This window comes from Loxodonta africana, chromosome 16, assembly GCF_030014295.1.
Source record: "Loxodonta africana isolate mLoxAfr1 chromosome 16, mLoxAfr1.hap2, whole genome shotgun sequence".
Classification (NCBI taxonomy): domain Eukaryota; kingdom Metazoa; phylum Chordata; class Mammalia; order Proboscidea; family Elephantidae; genus Loxodonta; species Loxodonta africana.
The window spans coordinates 58,571,601-58,596,928 of NC_087357.1; the positions used below are offsets into that span (position 1 = coordinate 58,571,601).

Genomic DNA, 25,328 nt, shown 5'->3' on the forward strand with positions numbered 1-25,328 from the left:
TAATGAATATGGTACCCTAGACGTGATTTTCACAAAAATGCTGAGAATCAATGGATGTAGTGATGGAACTATAGAAAGATACACACCTTATCTCAATATTCTTTTATAATTCCCCATTTTCAATACATTAATATCTTCTGTGGTATAAACACCATATAATCACGTAAGTATTTTGAGAATGCCATTTATTTCCTCTAGATTTTGAGCCAGTTTTTCTATGCAGTCAAAGAAGGCGCAAGATCTGCAGCTAAGAATATTTCCAGCTGTGGGCAGGATTCTAAGGAGCTAGAGACATTAAATAACTTTTAATCAAAACATGCATTCCTGTGTGGAGACTGTTCAATGTCTGACATCAGCTCGTGCTTAAAAATGCCATTCCTATGAATGATAAAAAAAGAAAGGCAAGTTTTAGTATTGCTACTTCTATGGCTCTGTTGCAATTTTTTTAACTTCAAAGAGTGAAGTTAAAAATAATTGGGAAGGGGAGTGTGGTGAGGACACTCACATATTAAGCAGCAGGATTAGTTTAGAATTGACCTCAGGGGTCCTATTTCACCTGTAAAAAGAATCTGATGGGATTTAAGTCGAGTCCTACAGCTATTTGGAGTAGAAAGCACGAGAATTTGAGAATGCAGAGGCAAAGCACAGAGTTGATAAAACTCCAAATTCCAGAACTTAAATAAGAGGAAGTAGAAAGAAGTTTGGGATTTTTATATATACATATATATGATTTTCTTTTTTTTTAGGGAAAAATGTGATTTCTCATTCATAACGTGAAAAATCAATCTAAAAATTTCACATGAAATAATGTTTTGATTAGTTAAGTAAAAAGAGTCCAAAGTGAACGGCTGTGTTGGAAACAATTAGCAATCTCCAATTTCATCGTAGGTGGAGGGGATCAAAGAGAAACCAAATGCTTGATCTGATAAAGCCAACCTCAGATGTATTAGCTTTTCTTCGGATATTAAACGAACAAAAAATAGCATCTTTTTTCAGTTCTTTTTCAAGAAGAACATTGGTCAAAGATAGCAGGTGGAAGACTGGCAAAGATATTTGGATAACATAAGGGGTATATGCAACATTGGGACCAAAACCTTTGTTGAAGGATACAAGCAAAAAATTGTGAAGAAGTGCGTCTAACCCACATATCTTGGCCTGAGCTAGACTTTGTAACAGCAAATGCCACACACATTCCCAAAGGCTGTCTTCATAATTTACAGTCAAATATAGCAAACGTGGTAGGAAAAGATTAGAGGAAAAGCCAGAAGCTGAATTGTTTTTCCAATCTGAAATATCAAATTCATCCTTTGAAGAAGCAGCTGAAAAAGGGTAAGTAAAGAGTATCAAAAGTTAGTTTTTTGGAATGAATTTTCTAAACTTTTCCTTATCACAAAAGTTCTTGCATCTTCTTAGTCTGTTTTCCCTTTACCAGTCTCATCCACCTTGCCATCATTGTCCAGCTAAGGGACTGTGGGCCCTGGGTTTTCTCATCTGTTAAATAAAAGAATATTCCTACAGTATCCTTTATACTGTAGGCCAATTTTATGGTCATTGAAAAGGATGGAAAGGATTCCACCCATCCCTCCAGATAGCTGTGAGTGGGAGAGCCAAATGCCCTTCTCCAATGTCCCCAATCCTGGTTGGGTCCCTTGCTGGAGTAACACTTGGTGACCCAGAGGGAGTTAATAATAGTATTTTCCTAAGTTTTGCTGGGCAGTATCTCCTTTTAGTGTACATTTGTACTTTTAAGCCTTTTGTTCTTTAGTAGGGTCCTACCTCTCTATAGGAAACCCTGGTGGCATAGTGGTTAAGAGCTACGACTGCTAACCCAAGGGCCAGCAGTTTGAATCCACCACGTGCTCCTTGGAAACTCTATGGGGCAGTTCTACTGTCCTATAGGGTCTCTGTGAGTCGGAATCGACTTGAAGGTAATGGGCTTGGTTTTTGGTTTGCCTCTATATATGTCACCATTGCCTCCTATTATAGTTATTTCATTTTTTTTTAGTAGGGTTTCTCACAATATTTATATTGGTACAGATCACAGTCACATTTAAATGGGCTTCTTTGTCAACGTGCACAAGTCCCCTCTGGCAATGACTCCTGGCCTTTGGGACTTCAAGCTTCCTTCTCTTCCTTGATAACCAAAGAAGGCTCTTTGTAAAGTACAAGAAAACATTTTCAAAACCATTCATGTTGACAACACATCTTTCATGCATATAGTCTGACAGTGCTATGCAAACAGACAGATCAAAACAGCACAAAACAGCTGGTAGCATGGCAGAGAAAAAGGGATGTGTAACACGTGGCTTTGGAAAATTTTAGTAGGGGAGCAGCCCAGTGTGTATGAGATGTGGAGCGAGCTGTCAGTAATGGTGAACATAACCACCTGGAGATGAATGGCTGTGTAAGTTCATACTCATGGAAGATGGAGAGGCCTGCAGGGGAGTGCCTGGGAGGGGATCTGGGGAGAGCAGGGCAGTACCATGCAGTGCCCTGGATGTGAGCGGAGAAATCAAGTCCATACTTTACCAAGAGCAGTGAGGCTTCTTAAGTACAGATGTTATGGGGGGAAACTGTCAAAACAGCCTGAAATATATCCAGATTTGGGAGTGATTAGCATGCGCAGCTATTTCGTCCAAGCCCTCAACTGCATGTTTAGTAGGAAAAAACATTCTAAACCAGTCTTCCCCCTCCCACCAAAAATGGGCTCAAAGCAATACATGTTCCTAAGTGCAAGACAGCATCATCAACATCCCACCAATGCCACCAAACCCTGAGACAGGTAATACTCAAGTTTTAAAAATGGTTGGCTCTACCCTCACAGTGGAATTATCACAGGGAGCCATGGCCCTAAATTGAAGGTTGTAGGATTATCAATCGATAAAACAAGCTATTTTTCATTTGATAAACCATTTTCTAAAGGTGGCAATCTATGTACCCTTTAGTATATTCTTACACCTTATACAATCATCTGAAAAAGTCAAATGCTCATGAAATTGGGGGAAGCACAGTAATTTAAGAAAAGAAATTGCTTAAGCAATCTCATTTAACTTCTGGTCAATGAATGGAGGAAGCACTGACATAAAGGAGCCTTGCTTAACAGGGGAAGGTGAAATTGTGGTAATAAATTCCCTCACAACTCTACTCTCCTTACTCATTTCTCTTCAGGTTTCCCTGAAGCTAAATGCCTGAGGAACTTCCTTCCTACATTGCTAATATGTTCTCCTGAGGGCAAGACTAGCTGTAGACAGAAGAAAGGCTCTGTGCCAACCAGAATACCTGCTAGGAGGGCTCTGGGATTAACCTCCCTGACTGTTTTGAGACCAGGCTGTGTGAGCCAGCAAGATCATTTTACCATGATAAGAAAGGGAGTTTACCCAGGCTTCTTAGCAAACCTCTTTGAATTGGTAAAGATACAAGGACCTGTCAAAGTCATATTCAATATCAATCAATTTTTCCACAAAGAGTAACTGACAACCTCCTCTATACCAGGAACTCTTCTAGATACTGGGGATACAGCGATTAGTGAAGGACATACACACTGCTGTCCTCATCATTCTTACATTCTAGTGGAGGAGAGAGACAATAAACTAGAAAAGTAAGTAAAATACGTAGTATTTTTAGGTAACAATAAGTGCTGAACAGAAAATAAAGCAGAGAAGGGGGACACGGAATAGTGGGGAGCAGATGCTTCTGATGAAAAAGAAACTCTGGTGGCGTAGTGGTTAAGAGCTCGGGTGCTAATCAAAAGGTCAGCAGCTCAAATCCATCAGCCGCTCCTTGGAAACCCTATCGGGCAGTTCTACTCTGAAACGGACTAACAACCTAATAACAACAACAAAGGAGGGCCGCACTGAGAAGGTGAGATCTGAGTAAAGTTTTGAAGGAAGTGACACTAATATGCTGATATCTGGCATGTTGATATCTGGGAGAAGAACTCAGTGGAAGGGGAAATAGAGCAAAGGCCCTGAGGCAGGAGCAAGCCTGGGATGGCTCCTTGAGGGAAGAGACCATGCTGTTGGAGTGGAGTTGGCGAGAGAGAAATCAGCAGGCACTGAGATCTGAGAGACAATGCAGGGCTAGATCATGGAGGCCTTCCCTAGTGCCTGGCTCTTGCCCTGAGTCAGCTGGGAGACCATTAGGGGTTTTTGAGCAGAAGAATGACATGACATAACTTATGTTTTAACAGCATCATCCCACTGCTGAAAGAAGCAGTGGGCTCATTAAGAGGTAACAATCCAGGGAGAGATGGCCATTACTTCTCTCTGGCCGGAAGCAGTGCAGGTAGTGTGAAGTGACCGCATTTTGTATATATTAAAAGCAAAGCCAATTAGGGTTTGCTGATGGACCCGATGTAGGATATGATGGACAGGAATAAAGAATAATGCTAAGGTTTTTGGCCCAGACAGCTTTCTTCCCTGTTCTGGTGCTAACATCTTTGTTTAGCATTTATAACTGAGAATTGTGATTATTTATGTTGCTGTCTTCCACCCCTATACTGTGAGTTACTAAGGGCAGGGATTTTGTCCTATTTGTATTTATTTGTTCCTCTCCCATTGTGTGGAGCACAGTGTCTAAAACAAAAAAGGCCCTCAATTAACATTTATTGAATGAAAAGGCCTTATAAATATTGCAGGGTAAAAGCTGCAGACATATTTTAAAGCCTAAAAGAAATGAATATAGGCCAAAAGTAGTCAGTTAGAGGTTCAGCTGGAGTTTTAAAAAGAATGAAAGTAGAATGTAAGCCATTGTATTTCTTCAGACTATTTTTGCTGAAAGACTGCCATATGCCATACAGTACCTCTGTTATATAGAGGTCAACCAGTTAACATTAAAAAAAAAATTTTTTTTTTACTTGTCTAAAAAATCCGTTTAACACATCTAGTTGGATACTTTCATAATACCAGAATAACGATGGATTAATGATATCTTCAAAATATCTCTAGAAGCAAAGGATATATAAAGAAATGGGTTGCTTACTGTCAGGATTCATTTTGGGTAAATTACAACAGAATTAAGGCTTAAGGAAGCCCACTGTATTTCATAGACCATCTTCTTCTTTAAAATAAACCAAAAAACAACCCAAAGAGTCACTAAAATAAAAAGATCTCCAAGGTAACGAGTTTAAAAGAGAATTTGCTGATTTGCTTTATCTTTCTGCCAGTCAGTACTCTGTCCTTCTCACTGTACTCTCTAGGCTGCAGGTAGAGGAATTGGGGGGATCATTTTGGAAATCTAGTGAGTGGATAATACAAAAGGTTACTGACAAGATTATTAAGGAGCCCTGGCAGTACAGTGGTTAAGGAGCTTGGCTGATAATTGAAAGGTCAGTGGTTCAAACCCACCTGCCGTTAGGCAGGAGAAAGATGTGGCAGTTTGCTTCTGTAAAGATTACAGTCTTGGAAACCCTATGGGGCAGTTCTACTCTGTCCCATAAGGTCACTATGAGTCAGAATCGACTTAACAGCAATGGGTTGCAGGACAAGATTATTGTGAAGATTCAATTAAAAAAAAAAAGTGCCAATTATTGTCAGACAAATATGATCATGAATTCAAAAATCACTGCTATATCTTGTTTGATGCAGCTAACAAGAATGGCAGAAAATTTTCATCATGAAATCTTCTCCTTTTGAGGGGCACACCAGCCCAGGGGTAAGGACTAGAAAGCCACAGGGGAGAGGAAAGCTGGTAATGGGGAACCCAAGGTCAAGAAGTGGAGAGTGTTGACATGTTGTGGGGTTGGTAACTAATGTCTAAAAACAATATGTGTACTAACTGTTTAATGAGACCCTAGTTTGTTCTATAAACTTTTACCTAAAGCACGCTAAAAAAAAAATCTTTTCCTTTTGGCATATCAGTTGGATCCTTTACTAATATGGAAATGCTGAAACATGCGTGGATAATAGATTTATACTCGGAAGGCACTGTAGAATTACTCAACAGTCTTTTCCTTCTTACCACTTAATTCGAAAGAGAAAATTGTACGGACCAGAATATATTTCTCCACCAGAAAGTTCTAGTATAGAAACATCATCAACTGAATAAAAAATATTTGACCCGACTTGTCGGACTTGCAATTATTAAGCAGTAATAGAAAATAAAAGGAAGGCAGAACCCAAGACATTAAGGTATCGAACAATACGTCTCTTATTCTCTTTACCCACAAGGGTCTCACCTCCGTGGCTTCATTATTTGTATACTTGTGGCCTCTCTTGGGCCCATCAATGCTTTTCTGGGGCTGAACCACAAAGGGCCTTCTTTCCTAGCCATACCATCAGTGGTTGGGCAGCAGCCAGAATCCTTCCAGGTCCTGGAACATGTGTGAGTCCCAGCCATCGATTAAGTCCTGTAGCTATCTCATTTGGCATGGCTGCTTCCCAAGGACAATTTCATCCTGGGGACAGGGTTGGGTCAGGCAGAGAAATTCCAACTCTTCTGATGTTTTGTCTTCGGGTTCCAATACCAGCTCAGAGCAGGAACAGCAAGCAGGCCAGGGGTGGCACAGAGCATGGCATAGACATATTTCCTGGGTCCTACAATAATTTAGCTTCACTGTGATCCTATGCTTGCATGCTTTAGTACAGAATCCATAAAATGCATCTGCTTATTTTTAGCTGGGAGTTTATAGAACATCACCCTTGCAGAGATGAGAATTTCCACCACAGATTTAATTTTTTGAATTATTTGTATATGTTTACCCTTTCTAATAGATTTGTTTTATTTTTGGTGCTGAGTGAGCACACAGTAGAAATCCAGTACTAATCTACCTTCAGTTGTTCTGATCAATTCCCCCATTTTTGCATAAATGGATTAAAAAGACATATTTTTTAAAATAATTATTGTCTTATATACAATTCTTGGAGGTGATACCCAGAGGAAAAACAACCTAGAACTGGAAAAGCATTGTATTAATACAAGCAATTGTCTGTTTAAGGACACTCATCCAAACAAAGCATCACAAAAAGAAAATAACAAAAATTTAAAAATGTACAAATCAAAAACTTGGAAAAAAAAAAAGAGAGAGAGGTTCGGGCAGGGGTGGGAGGCGGGGGAGGTTGATCTTGCCTCCCTCTCTTTCCTCCAAGTCTAACAGCTCATCTTTTCATTTACTAATTTATGAAGGGAAGGTTAGGTGCCAATGTTTTGTCTTCATCATCTTCAAGTTGAGTACATCATTTGTTATTCCTACTATAAATGTGCACATATGAAATTCAACATAGTAAAATAATTTAGACTTTTTTATAATGATATTTCCTTGAAACTGCCTTAGAAGACCTGGCACATATGAAAGACTGCTTGATAGAGTCATTCATTCAGCTAGTTGTTCATTAAGGTCGGAGAGTATGGACCAAAGGAAGAACCCTGTTTGCACAGTGGTTAAGCACTTGGCTGCTAACCAAAAGGTCAGCATTTTGAACCCACCAGCACCTCTGCAGGAGAAAGATGTGGCATTCTGCTTCCGTAAAGATTATAGCCTTGGAAAGCCTATGGGGTAGTTCTACTCTGTCCTATAGGGTGGCTAAGAGTTCAAATCGACTCCATGGCAAAGGGTTTTTATGGACCAAAGGAGCTCTGGTGGCACAGTGGTTATGTGCTCAACTGAAAGGTTGGTGGCTTTAGTCTCTACCCAGTTGCTCCAAGGGAAGAAGAAGTAGAGATCTTCTTCTGTAAAGACTACTGCCAAGAAAGCCCTATGGGGCAGTTCTAGGAAGATTAAAGAGCCAATTTTCATTCAAATGTGATCACTGCCACAAGAAGAGATTTACAGAGATGTTGTATGGGAACATAAAGGAAAGACACTTCACCTGAATTCTAAAGGTATTAAGGAGGGTAGGCAGAGTGTAGAGGGGATTTCTGGGAGCATGTGACATTTGTTCTAATTCTTAGAATATTAGTAGTGATTAGCTAGGTAAAGGGTAAGTGGTTAGGCAGGGTGGAGGGTGTACTTTCTAGGAGTATGTAAAGCATATCTGTAGGCCTAGAGGCTACAGAGAATAGGGAACTCTTAATATTTTGTTATGTCTGGAGCAAGAGATGAGGTGGGGAGAGGCTGTCCCGGTTTCAATCTGGAGAAAAAAATGAGTGGGGATTCACATCCAAATGAGAGGACACACCCTACCACTCATCCCTGCACCCAATTTCCAGCCAAGGTGACTGGCCAGGGTACCATGGACAAAATGGAGATGGTGATCTGCATACTCTCAAGAGATTACCATTGTATTCTCCAGTTTCAGGAAGAATCAACTATTGAAAACAAAATAGCCACTATTTGCTGGAGAAACAGAAAGTGTTCACAGAACACGGTATTCTCTATTCTGAGCATTCTCCATCACAGAGCGCTTGGTGAAATATTATCTTTTTAGAAAAAGACACAAAGCCACAGCCAAAGAGATAGGCCACTCGGTCAGATAATAATTTACACAGCTGAGGAATCTCTGGGAAAAAGGACCACTCTGATTTTGTGGGATAAAATGATGGTGCTCCATCCTGAGCTTTGGATTCTATAAACATCTCATTGCCCATATTCAGCTATTAAAGATCTGGTCCTATTTTTTCTCCTAAGTTCGCATCAATGATGTGTTTTCCATGAAAATTAATTTTAAGTTCAACATATAACTAAAAGATATATTGTCCATCAGGCAAAATGTCACCCCCCATCACAGATTACTTTGATTACCCATAAAGTTTTTTTTTTAATTTTATTGAAGTATAATTGAAATACATTATTAAGCTGTGCATATTTAAAGTGTTCAATTTGCTAAGTTTTGAGATATGTATACAGCCACCATAAAAAAGCCATCATCATAATCAAGATAACAGACATTTCCATCATCCCAAAAGTTAACTTGTGTCCCTTTGTAATCTAGTTCTACCTGTTGACCTAATCTCTGTCACTACAGATTAGATTACATTTTCTAGAATTTTAAAGGAATGGATTAACACAGTGGATACTCCATTTTGTTTTGCTTCTTTCACTCAAAAGCTCTCCCTATTTTCAGGGGATTCCTCCCTTTTGGCTGAGGTTTGGTAAAGAGTGTTATGATAATTCCAAGATAGCATTTATCAAAGCATGGCCAGAGGAACAACTGGCTTCATAACTCTCCAGGTACTGACTCTCATATCAGAATCTCTGGGGTCCTGGAATTTGCATTTCAACCAGTATGCTTAGGTATATTCAACTATAAGAACTAACTGTGTTAGTCTAGGCTCTTAGGGAGCACTCTTCCCATCTCTTGATCAACTAGCTGCCCTTCTTATGTCTTTCTACTGTTTTCTATAACCTGGGCAATTCTTAGTTCTTTATGCCCAGAAGCACTTAGGACTCAGTGTAATAATTTCTCCTGGATCCCTTTGCACCACACATTTAAAAGTTTGATTTGGATTTCTTTTCTATAAAGTACACACATTACTAACTTTCTTCTCTTTGTTGCTTTACTATTCATTCATAAAGTCCACCATCAGGGCCAGGACTTGGGGGAAGACAGTGAAGCACTTGCCTTGAGTGCAAAATTTAAGGAGGTACCAAAAAACTCAGTAATTGAGATGAATAATATTGTAAAGCCATATTAAAAAAAAAAAGTCAAGATAAATGCAAACGTGAGACTGTTACTTCAGGCCCAGCATTTAGAGTGTGCAACAGTCAATAAGAGCTCATTCAAAATGATCTATCTAGACACATTCATCATTTCTTTTCCCCTTGCCAATAACCACGAGCACAGCCAATCCCAGGTTGAAACACAAACATCGGTCACCCATAGTCCTGAATTTTTTAAAGGGCTCCAACTGAACATTCAAATGGGGTGTATTCATGCCGTATCTGATTACATGTGCCTTCAACATGAAACTGGGCTGATCTTATCTAAATAGACACAGAAACAATAGCTCTGATTAATGTTATCATTTAAAACGTGCTATACTATACTTCTCATAGGAGCTAAAAATTTTAAGAAAATTAGTGTATATGAATAAACTCTATAATAAACAGGTTCCAACTGGACTGAAACTATGCCCAGGAACTGTTGGGTAAGGGCAAACACAGAGATTCTGCATATTTTTTTAAGTTAAATAATTGGGGGAAAGCATGCTCTATAAAGTATCCAGCAAACCCAGGTTGCCAGTTGCTATCAAAAAGCTCACATGGATGTCTCATGTTTGGCTACTTATGAATGCATAAAAAGAATTAAGTTATTTGCTCTCCAGTAAAGGATTTAAAGAAAGAACAGAATGTTACAGCTAGTGATAGTGAATGCTGGTCTTCAGTTTCCACATAGGACAGGGTTAGGCTCTGCTAGGAGGAATTTTAAAGTCAGTTTGTCATCAGTCGTCATCATCAGCCACAACAGCATGGAGGAGTGGGAATATATGGGCTTCGGAGTCAGACAGACCTAATGAGGAAGTTCAGATCCACTCCTTCCTTGCTGTCTGACCTTGGCCCCTTTCGGTACCTGTTTCTTCAACTGTGAAATGAGGATACTATAGCTTACATTGCAGGGTCACCACAAGAATGAAATGAGACAGGATATGCAGAGCACCAAGCAGAGGCCTGGTTCAGAGGGGTCCTGATTAAATCATAGCTGCTTTATCACCATCCTCAGCAGCGTAGGCTTTATTTGGTGTCTGAAGGTTATCTGACCCTCAGACAGATCAGTGAAGGAGGTTTCCAAGGAAAGGAAATAATAAACTTTATCTGTAATTATTTACATGTGGTTGTGTCTAGAGGAAGGAGCCCTGGTGGTGCAGTGGTTAAAGCACTCAGTTGCCGACTGAAAGATCGGCAGTTCAAACCTACCAGCTGCTCTTCTGGAGAAAGATGTGGCTATCTGCTTCCATAAAGATTACTGCCTTGGAAGCCCAATGGGGCACTTCTGCTCTGTCCTATAGGGTCACTATGAGTCAGAATTGACTGAGAGCAATGGGGTTTGGTTTTGGTTTTTGGTGTCTAGAAGAGGGGGGCAGACGGACCCAGGTGTCCGGTGAAGGCACAGTTGATCCTATTTGCTTACATTTTTTACTGCCAGGTACCTACGTGTGAACATTCTTATATTAGCTCCAGGGAAAAAGTCTTGAGCTTAGTGATATCCTTTTAAGAAGTGGCTCTTTTCTAGTCAAAAAAGAGCAGCTGATCAGAGTCACGGTTACTCTGAACAGCTTTGTTTTTGACATTTTCAAAGATCCAGTAAAGAGCTTCAAAAGTTCATCCAAAAGTGGGTAGAAAGTAGGTGGTGGGAGGAAAGGCTACAAGAGAACTAGAGTCATTCACTCAGAGAAGGGAGGGTTTGACGGGTCTCAAATGTGTGAAGTGTTAAGAAGTTGGTGCTTTTCTGCTACCTTTCATCTTTACTAAACAGAAGGACACCTATGAATAGTTTTTCTTAGCTGGATGGATGAGTCCCCTTCCTGGGAAGGACCTTTTGAGGTCTCTTCTAGTTCTAAGCCTTTGCACAAATACGGAAGAGCACTTAGAAATCAGCTCATCTCACATTGATGGATGGTCTTCAGTTGCATCATGTTGAAAATAAAGTCGAGGTAGCTTGGCACGTGGACAGAGTGGGAACCAGCAATCAGGTGGAGCTAGGTTTGAATTTGCCTCTGAGACTCACTATTAGGTCAATTATGGTAGTAAAAGGACCCAACTGTACCCAACTGTAACATGGGGATGACCTCTGCCTCCTAGGGTTCCTAAGAGGATGAGCTGAACTAATGTTGGGAAAGCAGCCTACTATGTTGACTGGCACATATCAGGCCTTGGAAAAATTAGAGCTATTATTCTAGTTGGCTGAAAAATGGTTGAATAGTTGCTTTCAAATCATGAAGAAAGCAATGACATGCTGGTTACAATTATACCACCCCAGGGAACTTGCAAGTTCAAGTTGGCGACCTGCCAGCCACTGACGCACTGCTCCCCCCCCCCGCCCCATTCTCCAAGGTCTGCTCTCCAAACTTGAGCTCATCCGCGCCAAGGAATGTTCGAGGGGTAACTTATTAACTACCTTTGTGCCAATCAGCAGGAGAAACTAAAGGCACAGTATGTATCTGGTTTCTTTCACTGTCACCGCAAGAATCAAATCATTTATTTCTAACGGTTCTGAATACCTTTCCAAGTATAGGGAATATATTCTACATGTCTCAACGTTTATGTCTATCCATGTCCCGCTGACTTGAAATTCACACCAAGTATAGTAAAAGCAACAGTTAAAAAACAGTTTTGCAAACCAAATTGTTAGAAACAATAATGATGATTTTTTTCTCCTTCACAAATGATATGAAGCTAAAAATAAAAGTCACTAGGAAATTAAACAGCCCTCTCGCAGCAACGAAATGCAATGCTCAGAGCCCTATACTGAGTGAAAGAAACTTCTACTATTATCAGACTTCCCACAAAATGGAAACATGGTGCTTTATCAGTACAGTATTACATATTTTATGTTTCAAAAAGATCCTGGAGTCCAAGACAGACAGCACTGGTTTTTGTCCTTTATCAGGAGAGAGGTCTGTGGCAGGACGCCTGGAGGCTGTGGCGGACTGGAAAACACAGAGGAAACACAAGGTACCAGCATGCACAGAAGGTGAGGCCCAAGGTAAATGCATCTAGAAACAGGGGAATGTTTTCTGAAGCCCCTCTGTGTTGCTCAGAGATTCAAACGTGGCTTGGGAAGCACTTTCTGTTTCCCTCAAAAGGGCAACGGGTTATGGTTGATAGAACCAAATAGTACAGACAAGAGAGCAGAACAATAGACTTTGAACTGATGGTGTCACATGAAAGAGCAGCTTATTTTTGTTGGGAGTGAACAAGCACAGACATGACCTATTGTAAAATGACTCCAGATATGTCAGGGAACTGGACCAGGCCCAGTATGAATGTCTGTCAATAATTAGATCTATATAGGCCATCGTGTCATTGACCAAATCCCAAGCGGAAACTCATGTGATAATGAAGCAGCCCTTACAAGCTTTACGTTGTGGGACCAAATTAAAATTTATTATTTCAAATGCGTATATTTCAAGTGGCAACGATCATTCAGCTGTTGAAATAGTCAGTAGAGTCGGAACCCAAATATCTCAGTAAGCTCAACATCAGGCTCATCATTTTCTTATCTTTTTAGAAGTAGGGGTACAAAAAGCTCTTTGAAATCTATTGCATCCATCCATACCTCACTTAAAGTCATCATTGTGCTATGCTTTCTTTAACCCATTGATACTACAAACCTGACTGCATGATACTTACCAGCAGGGTCACTTATTTCTATTTTGTATATGTAGAAAATTGGAGAAAAGAGAAAACAAAGTCTAACGAAGAAGAGGGAGAATCAAGGGCATCATGGAAAGAAAAGAAATTCCAGAGAAGTAGTATCTATGATGCTAAATATTAAGTTCAAATATCCTTGTTACCAAAGGGACATTAAAATGATATTTTATTTCATATGTCTCTTCCTAAATCCCTTTAAACGAAATGGTCTGAATCACAGAACCTTTTCAGAGTTTTGTCAGTATGTTAAAACACTTGAATAAATGTCAGTAAAAGTCTCTGCAGAAGCTTAAGGGAACTACTGGCTTGAAAAAATGGAGGTGCTTTCAAGTGCTTATCTTAACACTAAGGAATAACTCATGTATGTAGAGTAATTTAATACTGGGGGCAGAGGTAATACAATGTTTGATGTTAACAAGTAGCAACTAACCCATGATACCTAAATTTAAAATGAAATGTGTTAAAAACATATTTGCAATTAGAGAGTAAGAAAATCTCATGTAGATTTCAATAGCTATAACACATTCGCTGAGAGTCTAAGTCATGGTAACAAGAATTTGCTTAAATATTTTAAGGTACTTTGACCATGATACCCACATTAGTGCCCTTGTAGATTAATCCTCCCTTTACTGGATTTTTTCTCTATTTCTTTTTAAATGAAAAATAGACATTAGTGCTTCAGTTCGTTTTGGAAATATGCCTTGTGAAGGACTTCAGAGATATTTTTCTTTCTTTTTAAAAATGACCTTCAAATAAAAATAATAGGCTTTTCAGATAAAACAAAGCCAAAAGCAAATAACATCAGACTCTGCTAATATAGTTACGAAAAGACCAAAGAGACCTGAAGTGGAGCTGCCAAGTGCTAAAATGAAACATTTTAACAGAAGGCAAAGGAAGTATTATTCAGGAGAACAGCAAGTGAAGCAGCCCCAAGTCTTGAGGGCATGACAGAATCCTCCATTTAGCAAGCTCCCCAGCTGAAACGAGCCCTGTTTTTTTTTAATAAGGTACTTCCTGGGAGGAACAGTGTGGCAGGGCCAACTCTGCTTTTCTTGACATCAGGAAACAATGTTTTCCAAGCTTGTTGTTTTTTCTTTTCTTAGACACAGTGCAGAACTCATCACATTTCAAGGCCCTATTATGTGGTTTTTGTTGATTTGTCAACCAGATGCTGGCTTTAGAAAAGAAACTGAACTCAAGCTCAACTGCACTAGACTCGGTTTACCTGCCATACGCAAAACGCCTGTCATTGTGATGATCGCCAAAGGTATCCCAGAGCCGGAGAGAAACGCTCACTTCATCAACAACATCCCGGGAACGCTCCAAGACCTGCAGGAGAGACAGAGAAGCCATGCTCAGTGTTAATCAGAGGCTCCCCTATGAGAGGAATGTTCCAGAGGGCACCCCTCAATGCCCACTTGACTCACTTGCATTTAGTTTTCTCATTCCATTAACAGGACTTAAACTGAATCTTAATTCTCTCCTGCAATCACATGACCCAAGCCCTCATTCAGGATAACATAACAATGCCCTCAAGTTTGCATTTTGCTTGGGTTTTATCTTGTGGCACTAAAAAGGATAGTTCTGTTTTGAATGGGAGTTACTTTTTTTGTTTTTTCAATCAGACTGGCAGCAGCATCAGGTGCCCTTAGGAATCCAAAGGAACCCCATCTATCTTACCTCCTGGCAGACCCGGTACTGGTCAATCGCCCACACAGTCGGAACATGGGTGGCCAGCAGCTGATACTGCGTTAGCGTCGTGTTACACGCTCTGGCACAGATCAGACGCGTCTTCCCCACAGCGTTGTCGCCCACGACCACACACTTGATAGTTTCAACGTTGGGCCTTTCGTAGTCCATGTCAGCGTCCATTTATAAAACTCTGTCAGAAGACAGTAGACATCACATTAAAGACACCCAGGCTTTCCAGAACAAAGGAGGACGTGAGGGGCTCAGTTTCCCCTCGGTGCAGCCGCTTCTTTAGAGGTGCCTGAGCACAAGCAAGAAGTCTGGACGTACGTACTAAGCCTGACTGAAACTCAGGGTTTCTTTTTATATCTCACACAAGCACAAAAACATCGGATTGTTATTTTGACCCCCCCAGATGTTTTATTCTGGTTAACATGTTATTTTCTCCATGGTTTTCTCTAAACACAAACCTGCCTACTGGAGATGAGTCTGGGCAGAGTTAGGACAGCTGGCACCCAGTTACAGCTCACTGGCTACTCATGTGGGCATGCTGACAGAACTGGTAACCTGCAGGTTTAACTTTAGACATTCTGTCACAAGATGCCTTGGCAGCCCCAGCATCCATGCCATCACAATCTTCCAATGTCCCAATATCTGTGTCCCAATATTAGTGTTCTACAGGTTGTAAACTACTGTGGTGAATTGCTGACTTGGAGGAGAAACAAAAGTGCAAGCTTGAAAGAACTACCTGACATTAAAGAAGAGTAAATTAAATCTGAATTTTGATATACCAATCAATGGAGGGAGGATTTAAAAAGATTATTTTCAAGAGGACTCACTTCAAAGAAATAATTAAATTTTTTTTTTTTATTCTCTTTCCTTCTTTATTTTCATCAAGAAATCTGGAGCACACAGCAAAGGGTGAATATTACCAGGATGAGGAACTACTTTGGAATCTTCCTGAACCAACCATTAAAAAAGGCTTAAAGCAGGTTGCTGATGAGGGGTTAAGAGGAGGAGGGAAAGCTGCCACAGCTCTCCTCCCTTGGGGACAGGAACCTCCCGAACTGGGGAGCATGCTCTTTACTTAGCAGCTGGGGGGAGACCAACAAATTCATTAAGCTTAAGTTTTTAAGGTACGGTAATTGCCCTTTAGGGGAAATCTATTTTCAAACTGAGGAAACTGGTTACACGGTCATTTTTAAAGAGTTGATAATGATTTTAATGGCCACAGTGAAGAAATTGTTCAGAGTAGGGCCTAACACATGGTTGGGACGCAGTAAGTGTTTAATTCAACTGATTTGAGAAAAACAATCATTTGGGTAATATGAGGTTAAGGGCATAGATGGAGAGATATAAGGAAGAATATTAAGAAGAAAGTTTTTCTGCAGGATTATCTGATCATGGAATTGTCTCTAAAAGTGAAGGGTATGGGGTTGTCCCCTATGATGCGCTCACAGGAGGTGTTAAATCCGAGGCTGGAGAACAATTTGGCAGGAATGGAGTGAAGTGATTCAAGGAATAGACATGTAGTTAGGTTAGGATTTGATCTGCGGTTCCTAAAGGGTAGAGAAATATAAACTATACAGATACCTGTCTTCCACCTGGCAAATGCTGACTCTGAAGGTTTTGGGTGGGGAAAGAGTATTTATAAATCTTTAAGTAATTCTGATGTAGAGCCAGATGTGAGGACTCCTAAAATTGATCTTTTAAAATTCAGCCTTAAAATTCTATAGTTTTATTAGTTCCCCATTTAATAGTATAATATGGCAACAACATAACTTTGTGTGTGTGTATATGTCTGGCATTAGATTAAAAAAAATTTTTTTTAGTGGTTCTCAAATATCCCCCAAGGAACATTTGGCAATGCCAGGAGACATTTTTTGGCTGTCACAACTTGGAGACGGTGGGTGCTACTGGCATCTAGTCGGTAGAGGCCAAGGATGTGGCTAAACATCTTATAATGCACACGACAGGCCTCCCTCCCCTCACCAACAACAAAGATCTGGCCCAAAATGTCACACTGCTGAGGTTGAGAAACCCTACTTTAGATGGACTTAAGTTTGAATCCCAGTTCCCCATCTCTCCAGTCTTACGACTTCGGGCAAGTTATTTGCCCTTTCTGAGCCTAAGCTTCCTCATCTGTTAAGTAGGAATAAAAATACCCATCTCAGAAGGTTGTTGTGAAGATTAAGCAAATTTATGCTTTAAGCCACCATTGCAGTACCTGCAAACTGACGGCTTCAAACTCATAATCATGATGTCAACAAAATTGAGTCCAGTGGGAAGCCAGAATTAAATACAAAATTTGCATCATAAACCAAAGAATCATAAAGATCTGTAAAAAGGATACATTTTAGTAGAGCTAATTAAAGGGTAACATTGAAAATCAAAGAACATAAATACATGATGGAGCAAAGCTAGACGACCGTATGCAAAGAAAGCAGAAAAAGTTCTGGGGCAGGGGGAGAGGGCCAAAGTTAACCGAAAGATAATGGAATTGAAAATGTGGGATCATTACTAAACTCCAGAATAAAAAGGGTAATACTTCTTAACACTTTTTTGACAAATTTTGGGGGATATTACCCATGGGGTCAACTGTGTCAGAAAAACAGGTTCTGTTTGGATCATCACACCCCTAGAACCCAAGGCATGTTTCAAATGTCCTAAGTGGTGGAAGCCCTTACTCTTTTGATAATGTGAATTTTTTTTTTTTTTAAGTCAGATAAAAGTCATACAGAGTCAATCTCTGCAATTTGGGGGAGTGTTTAGACTTAGCCAAAATTGAGATGACACAAAAAATATAGGATTGGTTTTCTTGTTGGCTTGCCAACTAGTACCAGCCTCTAAAGAGAAATCACACAAATGATTTGAACCATGGAGATTGGTGGGATTACTGGGAAACTTTTACTGAATTCACTTGTTATTTATAGACAAATCTCATGCAGTGTCCTAAAAAGAATTTCTGTGTCAAAGGTGAGAATAACAGCGTTGGGTCCTCTAATCCCTTGCAATCTGCTGAAAACTAAAGTGACTGCCAAAGGTGCTGAACCTTGTGCAAAGGAATAACGTGTCAGGGCAGAAATAAACATTCACAGTCCAGATCACTCACTCTAGATATGGAATTTCCAGGAAGAGTTTAAAGAACTTCCACATACTGAAACTCTTTTATCTGGAGTAGAAATTTTGTGATAACCTAAAAAGCATTTTAAGAGTATGAAGTCACAGCCAAGGATGTAAACTCACGCTACATTTGTATTGTTGTAAGTCAATTATTCATCTATTATACATAAATAAATATTAAATTATGGTGGCAATTATAAAAATATGCATTTCTATCCCTCTCAACTTATTACAAAAAAAACAGGCTCTCATTTATTCATATCTCAAACTCTTAATGGTTGAATGCGCTCTTAGGGCCATCTGGATAATGACTATCTGATTCTGATTTTTATTTACCTAGAATGAGAGTAATAAATACTATCCACTTAGCTCTGCTAATAAATTTTGCTACCATAACTCCTGATCTATGAGAATACTCTTTCACATTTAGACACAAACCTGAAGAGAGGAGGAAGTTATAGAAGAAAACTTAGGAAAAAAAAAAAAAAAAGCCACTGGTAGCCTGTTTTTATGATAGCTTTGTAATCTTTTCATAAAAAACCAACTTGAATTTCATTTCATACTTTTGATGAATTCTCAGGGCGTGGATGCTGACAGTTAAAAATGCCACCTGAAGAATCTACCTGCCAGCTATCTGGAAGTCAGAAGCAGTAGTTTATTTGAAAACTGGCAAGTGATCAAGACCTGTAGAAGTTGAGAAGTGAAGGACTTGATGAGGTGCTTCAGGGTAGCTACTGCTCTGGGTACCTGGGTATCCACAATCTACAAGGCTGACTTAAAACACTGTAATTATAACCTGCTGGGTACAAAACTGCCCCATCCCCTTGAATTGCCCCATACCTGTCTCCACCATTATTACTTCACTCTCTTCACTGCAGACTCACAGGCTTCTTGTCTGTGTCCACGAGGATGATGCATCCAACACCCTAGCCTTAAAATTTCTTTACCTCTTCAATATCAGTGGTCTTCACCCACACTCTACTTGAGACATTCAAACTTTTGGCCACATGCTGAATATTGTTGTCATCTTGAAACATTTTACCTCTGAAATCTCAAATTTCAAAATCTCAGTTTCAGAACAAAACCTTCTATCTTTACAACTTGTACTAGAAGAAGTATGACCACTCCAGTAATTCCCACCAGGAGGTGAAATCTACTTCCCCTTCTCTTGAATGTGAGCAAACCTTTTTACTGCTTGGCCCGATAGAATGTGGTAGAAGTGATGCTGTGTGAGTTCTGGACTCTAGACCTCAGGAAGCCTTGTAGCTTCCACCTTTATCCTGTGGGAACGCTGCCTTGAGGCCACCATGTAAGGAAGCCAGTCTAGCCTAGCAGAGGATGAGAATTCATGTTGAGGACAACTGAGGCGGCCCAGCTGAGTGCCATTACTAAATGCCAGCTAATTTAAGTGAGGCAACCTTGGCTTTTCTAACTCAGCTAACCCTTCAGCTGAAATGCCTTATGAGTGAGACCAGGCAAAACCAGCAGAGGGATCACCCAGCCAATTCACAGAATCAGGAGAAATAATAAATCATTGTTGTTTTAAAGACCAAATTTTGGGATGGTTTGTTATGCAGCAATAGTTAACTGAAACATACTCATTATACCTTAGACAATGCTCCAGAACCTTGATTCCTCAATTTTTTTTCCCCTCAGATTATATGCTACCCTTGGGTCGCTGTTTTCCACCTATGAATTGATGATTCACTCCTACTTTTCTACTCACCATCACCCTTGACTTCTTGCACTATCTATGTGGAAGGCAGAGTAATGGCTCCTCCAAAGACGTCCATGTCCTAATCCCTGGAATCTGTGAATATGTTGTTACTTGCCAAGTGGGAATTAGGGTTGCAGATGGAATTAAGGTTGCTAATCAGCTGACCTCTATATAAAAAGATTATCACGGATTATCTGGTTGGGCCCAATATAATCACAAAACCCAAACCCCAAACCCAGTGCCGTCGAGTCGATTCCGACTCATAGCGACCCTATAGGACAGAGTAGAGCTGCTCCATAGAGTTTCCAAGGTGCAAGTGGCGGATGTGAACTGCCGACCCTTTGTTTAGCAGCTGTAGCACTTAACCACTTCACCACCAGGGTTTCCAATATAATCATAAGGTCCTTTAAATGTGGCAGAGGGAGGCAGAAGCTCAGAGAGAGATATGAAGATGCTACATTGCTGGCTTTGAAGATGGTGGAAGGGGTCATAAGCCAAGGCATGCAGTTCTGCCAACACCTTGATTTTAGCCAAAAAAACCCAAAACACCAAACCCATTGCTGTTGAGTCAATTCTGACCTATAGTGACCCTATAGGACAGGGTAGAACTGCCCCACTAGGTTTCCAAGGAGCGTCTGATGGATTCGAACTGCCGACCTTCTGGTTAGTAGCTGTAGCACTTAACCACTATGCCACCAGGGTTTCCCAATTTTAGCTTAGAGAAACCCATTTCAGACTTCTGACCTCAGAACTTTAAGCTAATGAATTAATGTTGCTTTAAACCACTAAATTTTTGGTAATTTGTTACAGCAGTCACAAGAAACTAATAAAGCATGCTTAGCCACACAAAATGTCTCCCTGAATTCTAAATGTTGTTTTCTACCTCTGTGTCTCTCCACAGGCCTTTCCTCTGCCAACCCTCCTCCATTCCTTGTCTGACTGATGAACTCCTTTTCATGCCTTAAAACCTTCTCTGAAAAAACTTTCCTAACTACTCCTGCTCCCCACAGACTAATTAAATTTTTCTCCTATACCAGTAAATTGTTCTGAAACGATTACACACACACAGATGCACTCATTTTTTCCTGTACTAACAAATCATGGAATAGTGATTTCTGAACTTTCTCTGTGGCTGCACCTTCAAAGTTGCCCTCTTCATGCACTTAATGAGCCAGCAAGTATTTCTGGGACACTGCTTTGTGCCCAAGTGCTTGGAATATATGATATTCAACTCCCCTTTTTTGTAAATCTTTCCCTGGCAACCAATGCTGGTCCAAAGACAGCTCCCCCACCCCCAATTTAATTCTGACTCTCTTCTAGGGCCAAGTATGGGGAAAATGAAACCTTAGCTGCCCTGGTCTCCTCTTCTAACTCATTTTCTTTCCATTAGTCCTTAAGACAGCTTGGCCTTTAGAGTGCCCTATCCCTCTCCTTATGAAATGGCTCCCACGAAGTACCAGGCATATTCATTTCCTCATTCACGCTATGGCTAGGTGACCTTTAGAGGTCTGTCCCAATGGAATCAATAATTTTGGGGCACTAGCACTGGGTGGCTGATAAGAGAGGAGCCCTGGTGGCACAACGGTTAAAGTGCTTGGCTGCTAACCAAAAGGTTGGCAGTTCAAATCCACCAGCTGCTTTGCGGGAGAAAGACGTGGCAGTCTGGAAACCCTTGAAAACCCTAAGGGGTAGCTCTACTTTGTCCTGTTGGGTTGCTATGAGTCAAAATTTGACTTGACGGCAATGGGCTTTTTTGTTTTGCTTTTTTTTTTTTGGTGGCTGATAAAACAAGATGTTCCTGATTGCTTCGGGTAGGTGCACTTTAGTATAAGTGCACTGTTTGATTTCAGATGAAGGTTTGAGATTCTTCTAACAGTAGAAATTCAGGTATTAAGGAGGGAGGCAGGGAAAGGTTTACCATATGTCTAAAGCACCTCACTAGGAGCCACCTAATTGCTCCAAATCACCCCACCAATGGAATACACCATCTCTTCCCATCACCTTCGCTGTGTTTCCTGTAATATTTGCCATTTCAGCCATGGCATGATGAGCAGTCTGCTTAAAGACAGAAATCTAAGGGCAGTGGAGGGGTTTTTGTACTCTTAGTGCCATTCAGCAATTCATAGACAGTTTGAATGGTGCTATTACACAGCCGCTAATTTTTTTTCTCTTTGAAAGGCATATAATCTGAACTTTACAAAATAATTTAACTTGGTTATTAAAAAATACTCGTGGAACAAATTTAGTGTATTTGAAGGGTGAGCTCTGTAAGAAAAACTGAGAATTCTTCACTATTGACAGAAACAAAAGAGAAATGTTAAGAGTTGCATAATGACTATAGCCAACAGCCAAGTTTCAGCTGTGCAGATTTCATTATCCTGGGCTCTCCATCACCACTTGTAGGCAGGCAGAAGCTGCTTTAAATGTAAAATAAACATCTCAGCTGGAATGAAGAATGGGATGGGCCCAGAGCTAGGAAAGGGACAGTAAGGGCTGGGCTGGGCTTCCCTAAATCAAAACTTCACGGAAACATCTCTAGGATAAAATTGCCTTTCATCATTTACATCGACAGAAAAGGACTGTTAAAAATCATCTTGCATTTTTTCAATTGAATGTTTTGATTAAAAAAAAAAAGAGCGAGAGAGAAGTAACAGAAGACTGCCTAGAAATGCAGAATGCAAATAATATAGAGGCGCTTTCTTTCTGAGTTGTTCAAAGAACTTCTTTCATACGTCCACTCATTACCCTCACCAGAACCCTGTGATAATGAAGACACACAAGGTCATGCTACTTCTTTTTTTTAACTCAAGGTCAGTGGGGGTGGTGGGCCAGGATTAGAAATAATTTTTTTTCTTCTATCTATCCACTGCCCTTAATAAATGACAAAATTGAAAAATGCCCCAAATGAAAAATCAAGTACAGATCAAAAATGAACTTAAAAGATTGCAGGGTATATTTCAAAACCACCATAAATGAACTGCACCCTAAATTCTAGACATACTAGTCTAATTTCTTCTATAAATATGACATACAATCTCTGCTTTGAAGACTTGGCTTATATGATTCAAAACTCATACCCATTGCTGTGGCATTGATTCTGACTCATAGTGACCCTACAGGACAGAGTAGAACTGCCCTGTAGTGTTTCCAAGGAATGGCTGGTGAATTCCAACTGCCGACCTTTTGGTTAGTAGCCAAGATCTTAACCACTGCACCACCAGGGCTCCACTTATACCATTACTTCTGCTTAAACGCCCTTTCCCACATCCCTTATCCACTGGCTGAGATTTTTCTCCACCTTTAGGACGCAGGCAGTGTTAGTTAAATTAGCTGAGCATTTACTGAGAGCCAGGCCTATGTTAGGTGTACATTAGAGGCCAGGCACGGTTCTTGCCCTCAAGGACTTCATAGCCAGGAGAAGAGAGACAATGAAACAAGTAGACAATATGTAATTATCAATTGTTATAAGTTCCCTGAAGAAAGACAAAAGGGGCTATGAGACTGAATAAGGGGTGGGAAGACTACAGGACAGACAAGAAAGGCCTCTCTGAGGAGGTCCTGTCTTCCTGATACCTGAAGAATGAGAATGACTCAGTCATGACATGGGAAATGAAAGCAGGGAAATGAGATTGGAAATGAAACAGGAATTGGTGACAGTGAGGGCTAGAAAGGTAGGGATGGGTCAGACTGTCCATGTTCTTTTAGGCCACAGATAGGAATTTGGATTTTATTCTAAATGCACTGAGAAGCACTGGAGTATGTTAGGCAGAGGAATGACAGGTTCTGACTTGCTTTTTACAAGTCTTACCTATATTGCCGAGACTGCTCTGTGGAAAAGATTCCTGTGGGGGAATATGAGTGGTGGCAAAAGGCCAGTTAGGAAACTACTAGAGTTCTTCAGGAAAGAAAGGATGGTGGCTTTCACCACAGTGGCACCAGCAGAGATGGAGCAAAGTGGACAGATTTAAGTTGTATTTTGGAAGAAGATGCGCTTAAAGCATTCTTCCTTTATACCATCCAGGAGCCCTGGTAGTGAAATGGTTAAGCGCTTGGCTGCTAACCAAAAGGTAGGCAGTTCAAACTCACCAGCCGCTCCCTGGGAGAAAAGACCAGGCAATCTGCTCCTGTAAAGATTACAGCATAGGAAACCCTATGGGGCAGTTCTACTCTGTCATAAGGGTTGCTATGAGACACAATGGACTTGATGGCACATGACAACAAGTACTTATTAAATTCTGACTTGTAATATAGATAATTATGTTTATATGTATCCCCTACCCACCCCACCAAGATTATAAATTCTTGACAACAGAGATTGTTATTTATCTGTTGAGTCCTCAAATATTTTCACAGTTCCTGGCCTACATGTGGCTTTCAACAAGTAACTGTGGAACTGGACATAAAAGCACAGCTAATCCACCTTCCTGAGGAAGCCTTCCACCTGGGGCTGGCAGAAAACTTGCACACAGCTATTTGGTGACTGATCGTTAAGCCTGGTGGCCTCGAAAGCAGCAGCATGTGGCCAAGCCTACAACTGATGAGAGAACACTTTGAGGGACATCTGTGTGGCCCATCATGAGTAGCAGTATTTGACAGATGGCGACACACCAACCATTGCTCCCCAGCAGGAAGAGCATCAGTAACCATGGGAACCACCAGGGACCAAGGACCAGGCCCCTGCACTAAACAGGAGGATGGAGGTGGGAGCCCCTGATAGCCAGGCCGCAGGGGCTTAGGAATAGGCTTGATTTAGAAAAATAAAGATCTGTGACAATTTATTATGCCTACAGCCAATTTATACATCTCAATAATATTTACATATATGGATCTTGCAAAGTTCTTATTTACTTTCACACTTAATTCAAGGGATTCTAACTAGCCTTTTTTGTGGAGTCACTGCTTCACTGGAAAAGAAGGGGAAAAGGGAGGCACTATATCCAATTAGAGGAGCCCTGGTGGCACAGTGGTTAAGCGCTGGCTACTACCGAAAGGTTGGTGGTTTGAACCGTCAGCTGGTCCATGGGAGAAGGATGTGGCAGTTTGCTTCTGTAAAGATTTACAGCCTTAGAGACCCTACAGGGCAACTCTACTCTATTCTATAAGATTGCTATGAGTCAGAAACAAACTCAATGGCAATGGGTTTGCTGGGTTTTTTTGTATCTAACTAACAGAGAAAAGTATTTATAGTTGATACGAAGGTGGGTGTTAAATGAAGGAGTTCAACCTATGCCTAAAAGAGCCACATCATAAAAAGCAATTAGATGGACTTCAAGGAAAGACAGCAATTAAAGAACAGATGCCAATGTCTCACTAAAATTATCCTGATTCTATAGAGACAGCAACTTCACAATAGTATCAGAAAGCAAGGATAAGAAGTAACTCTATGCCAGAAAATGGAAGGATTTCTGCCAAATTCACTTCCATGGAGCCAAGTGAGAAAATCACTGAAGGCCAGCAGGGAAAGAATTGGCCAGGAAGCATGCAGAATGCAGCAACTTGACTGGAAAAAACGTATTTGGGACAAAGGTACACAGAGTAGGTTGTAGATCCACT

At 40.5% G+C, this 25,328-nt stretch overlaps 1 protein-coding gene across 3 annotated transcripts in view; it reads right to left on the reverse strand.

Annotated features, from left to right (window-relative positions):
- The window catches only part of RHOBTB1 (Rho related BTB domain containing 1), a 76,535-nt gene that overhangs the window by 26,609 nt on the left and 24,598 nt on the right, over positions 1-25,328 (reverse strand). For all 3 annotated transcript variants that reach the window (XM_023546978.2, XM_023546977.2, XM_003409281.4), the window contains exons 2-3: positions 14,927-15,128; positions 14,472-14,575 (exon numbers count right to left, since the gene is read on the reverse strand). In XM_023546978.2, the coding sequence (XP_023402746.1) occupies positions 14,472-14,575; positions 14,927-15,118 (296 nt within the window). In that variant the 5' untranslated portion in view covers positions 15,119-15,128. The remainder of the gene's footprint in view (positions 1-14,471; positions 14,576-14,926; positions 15,129-25,328) is intronic.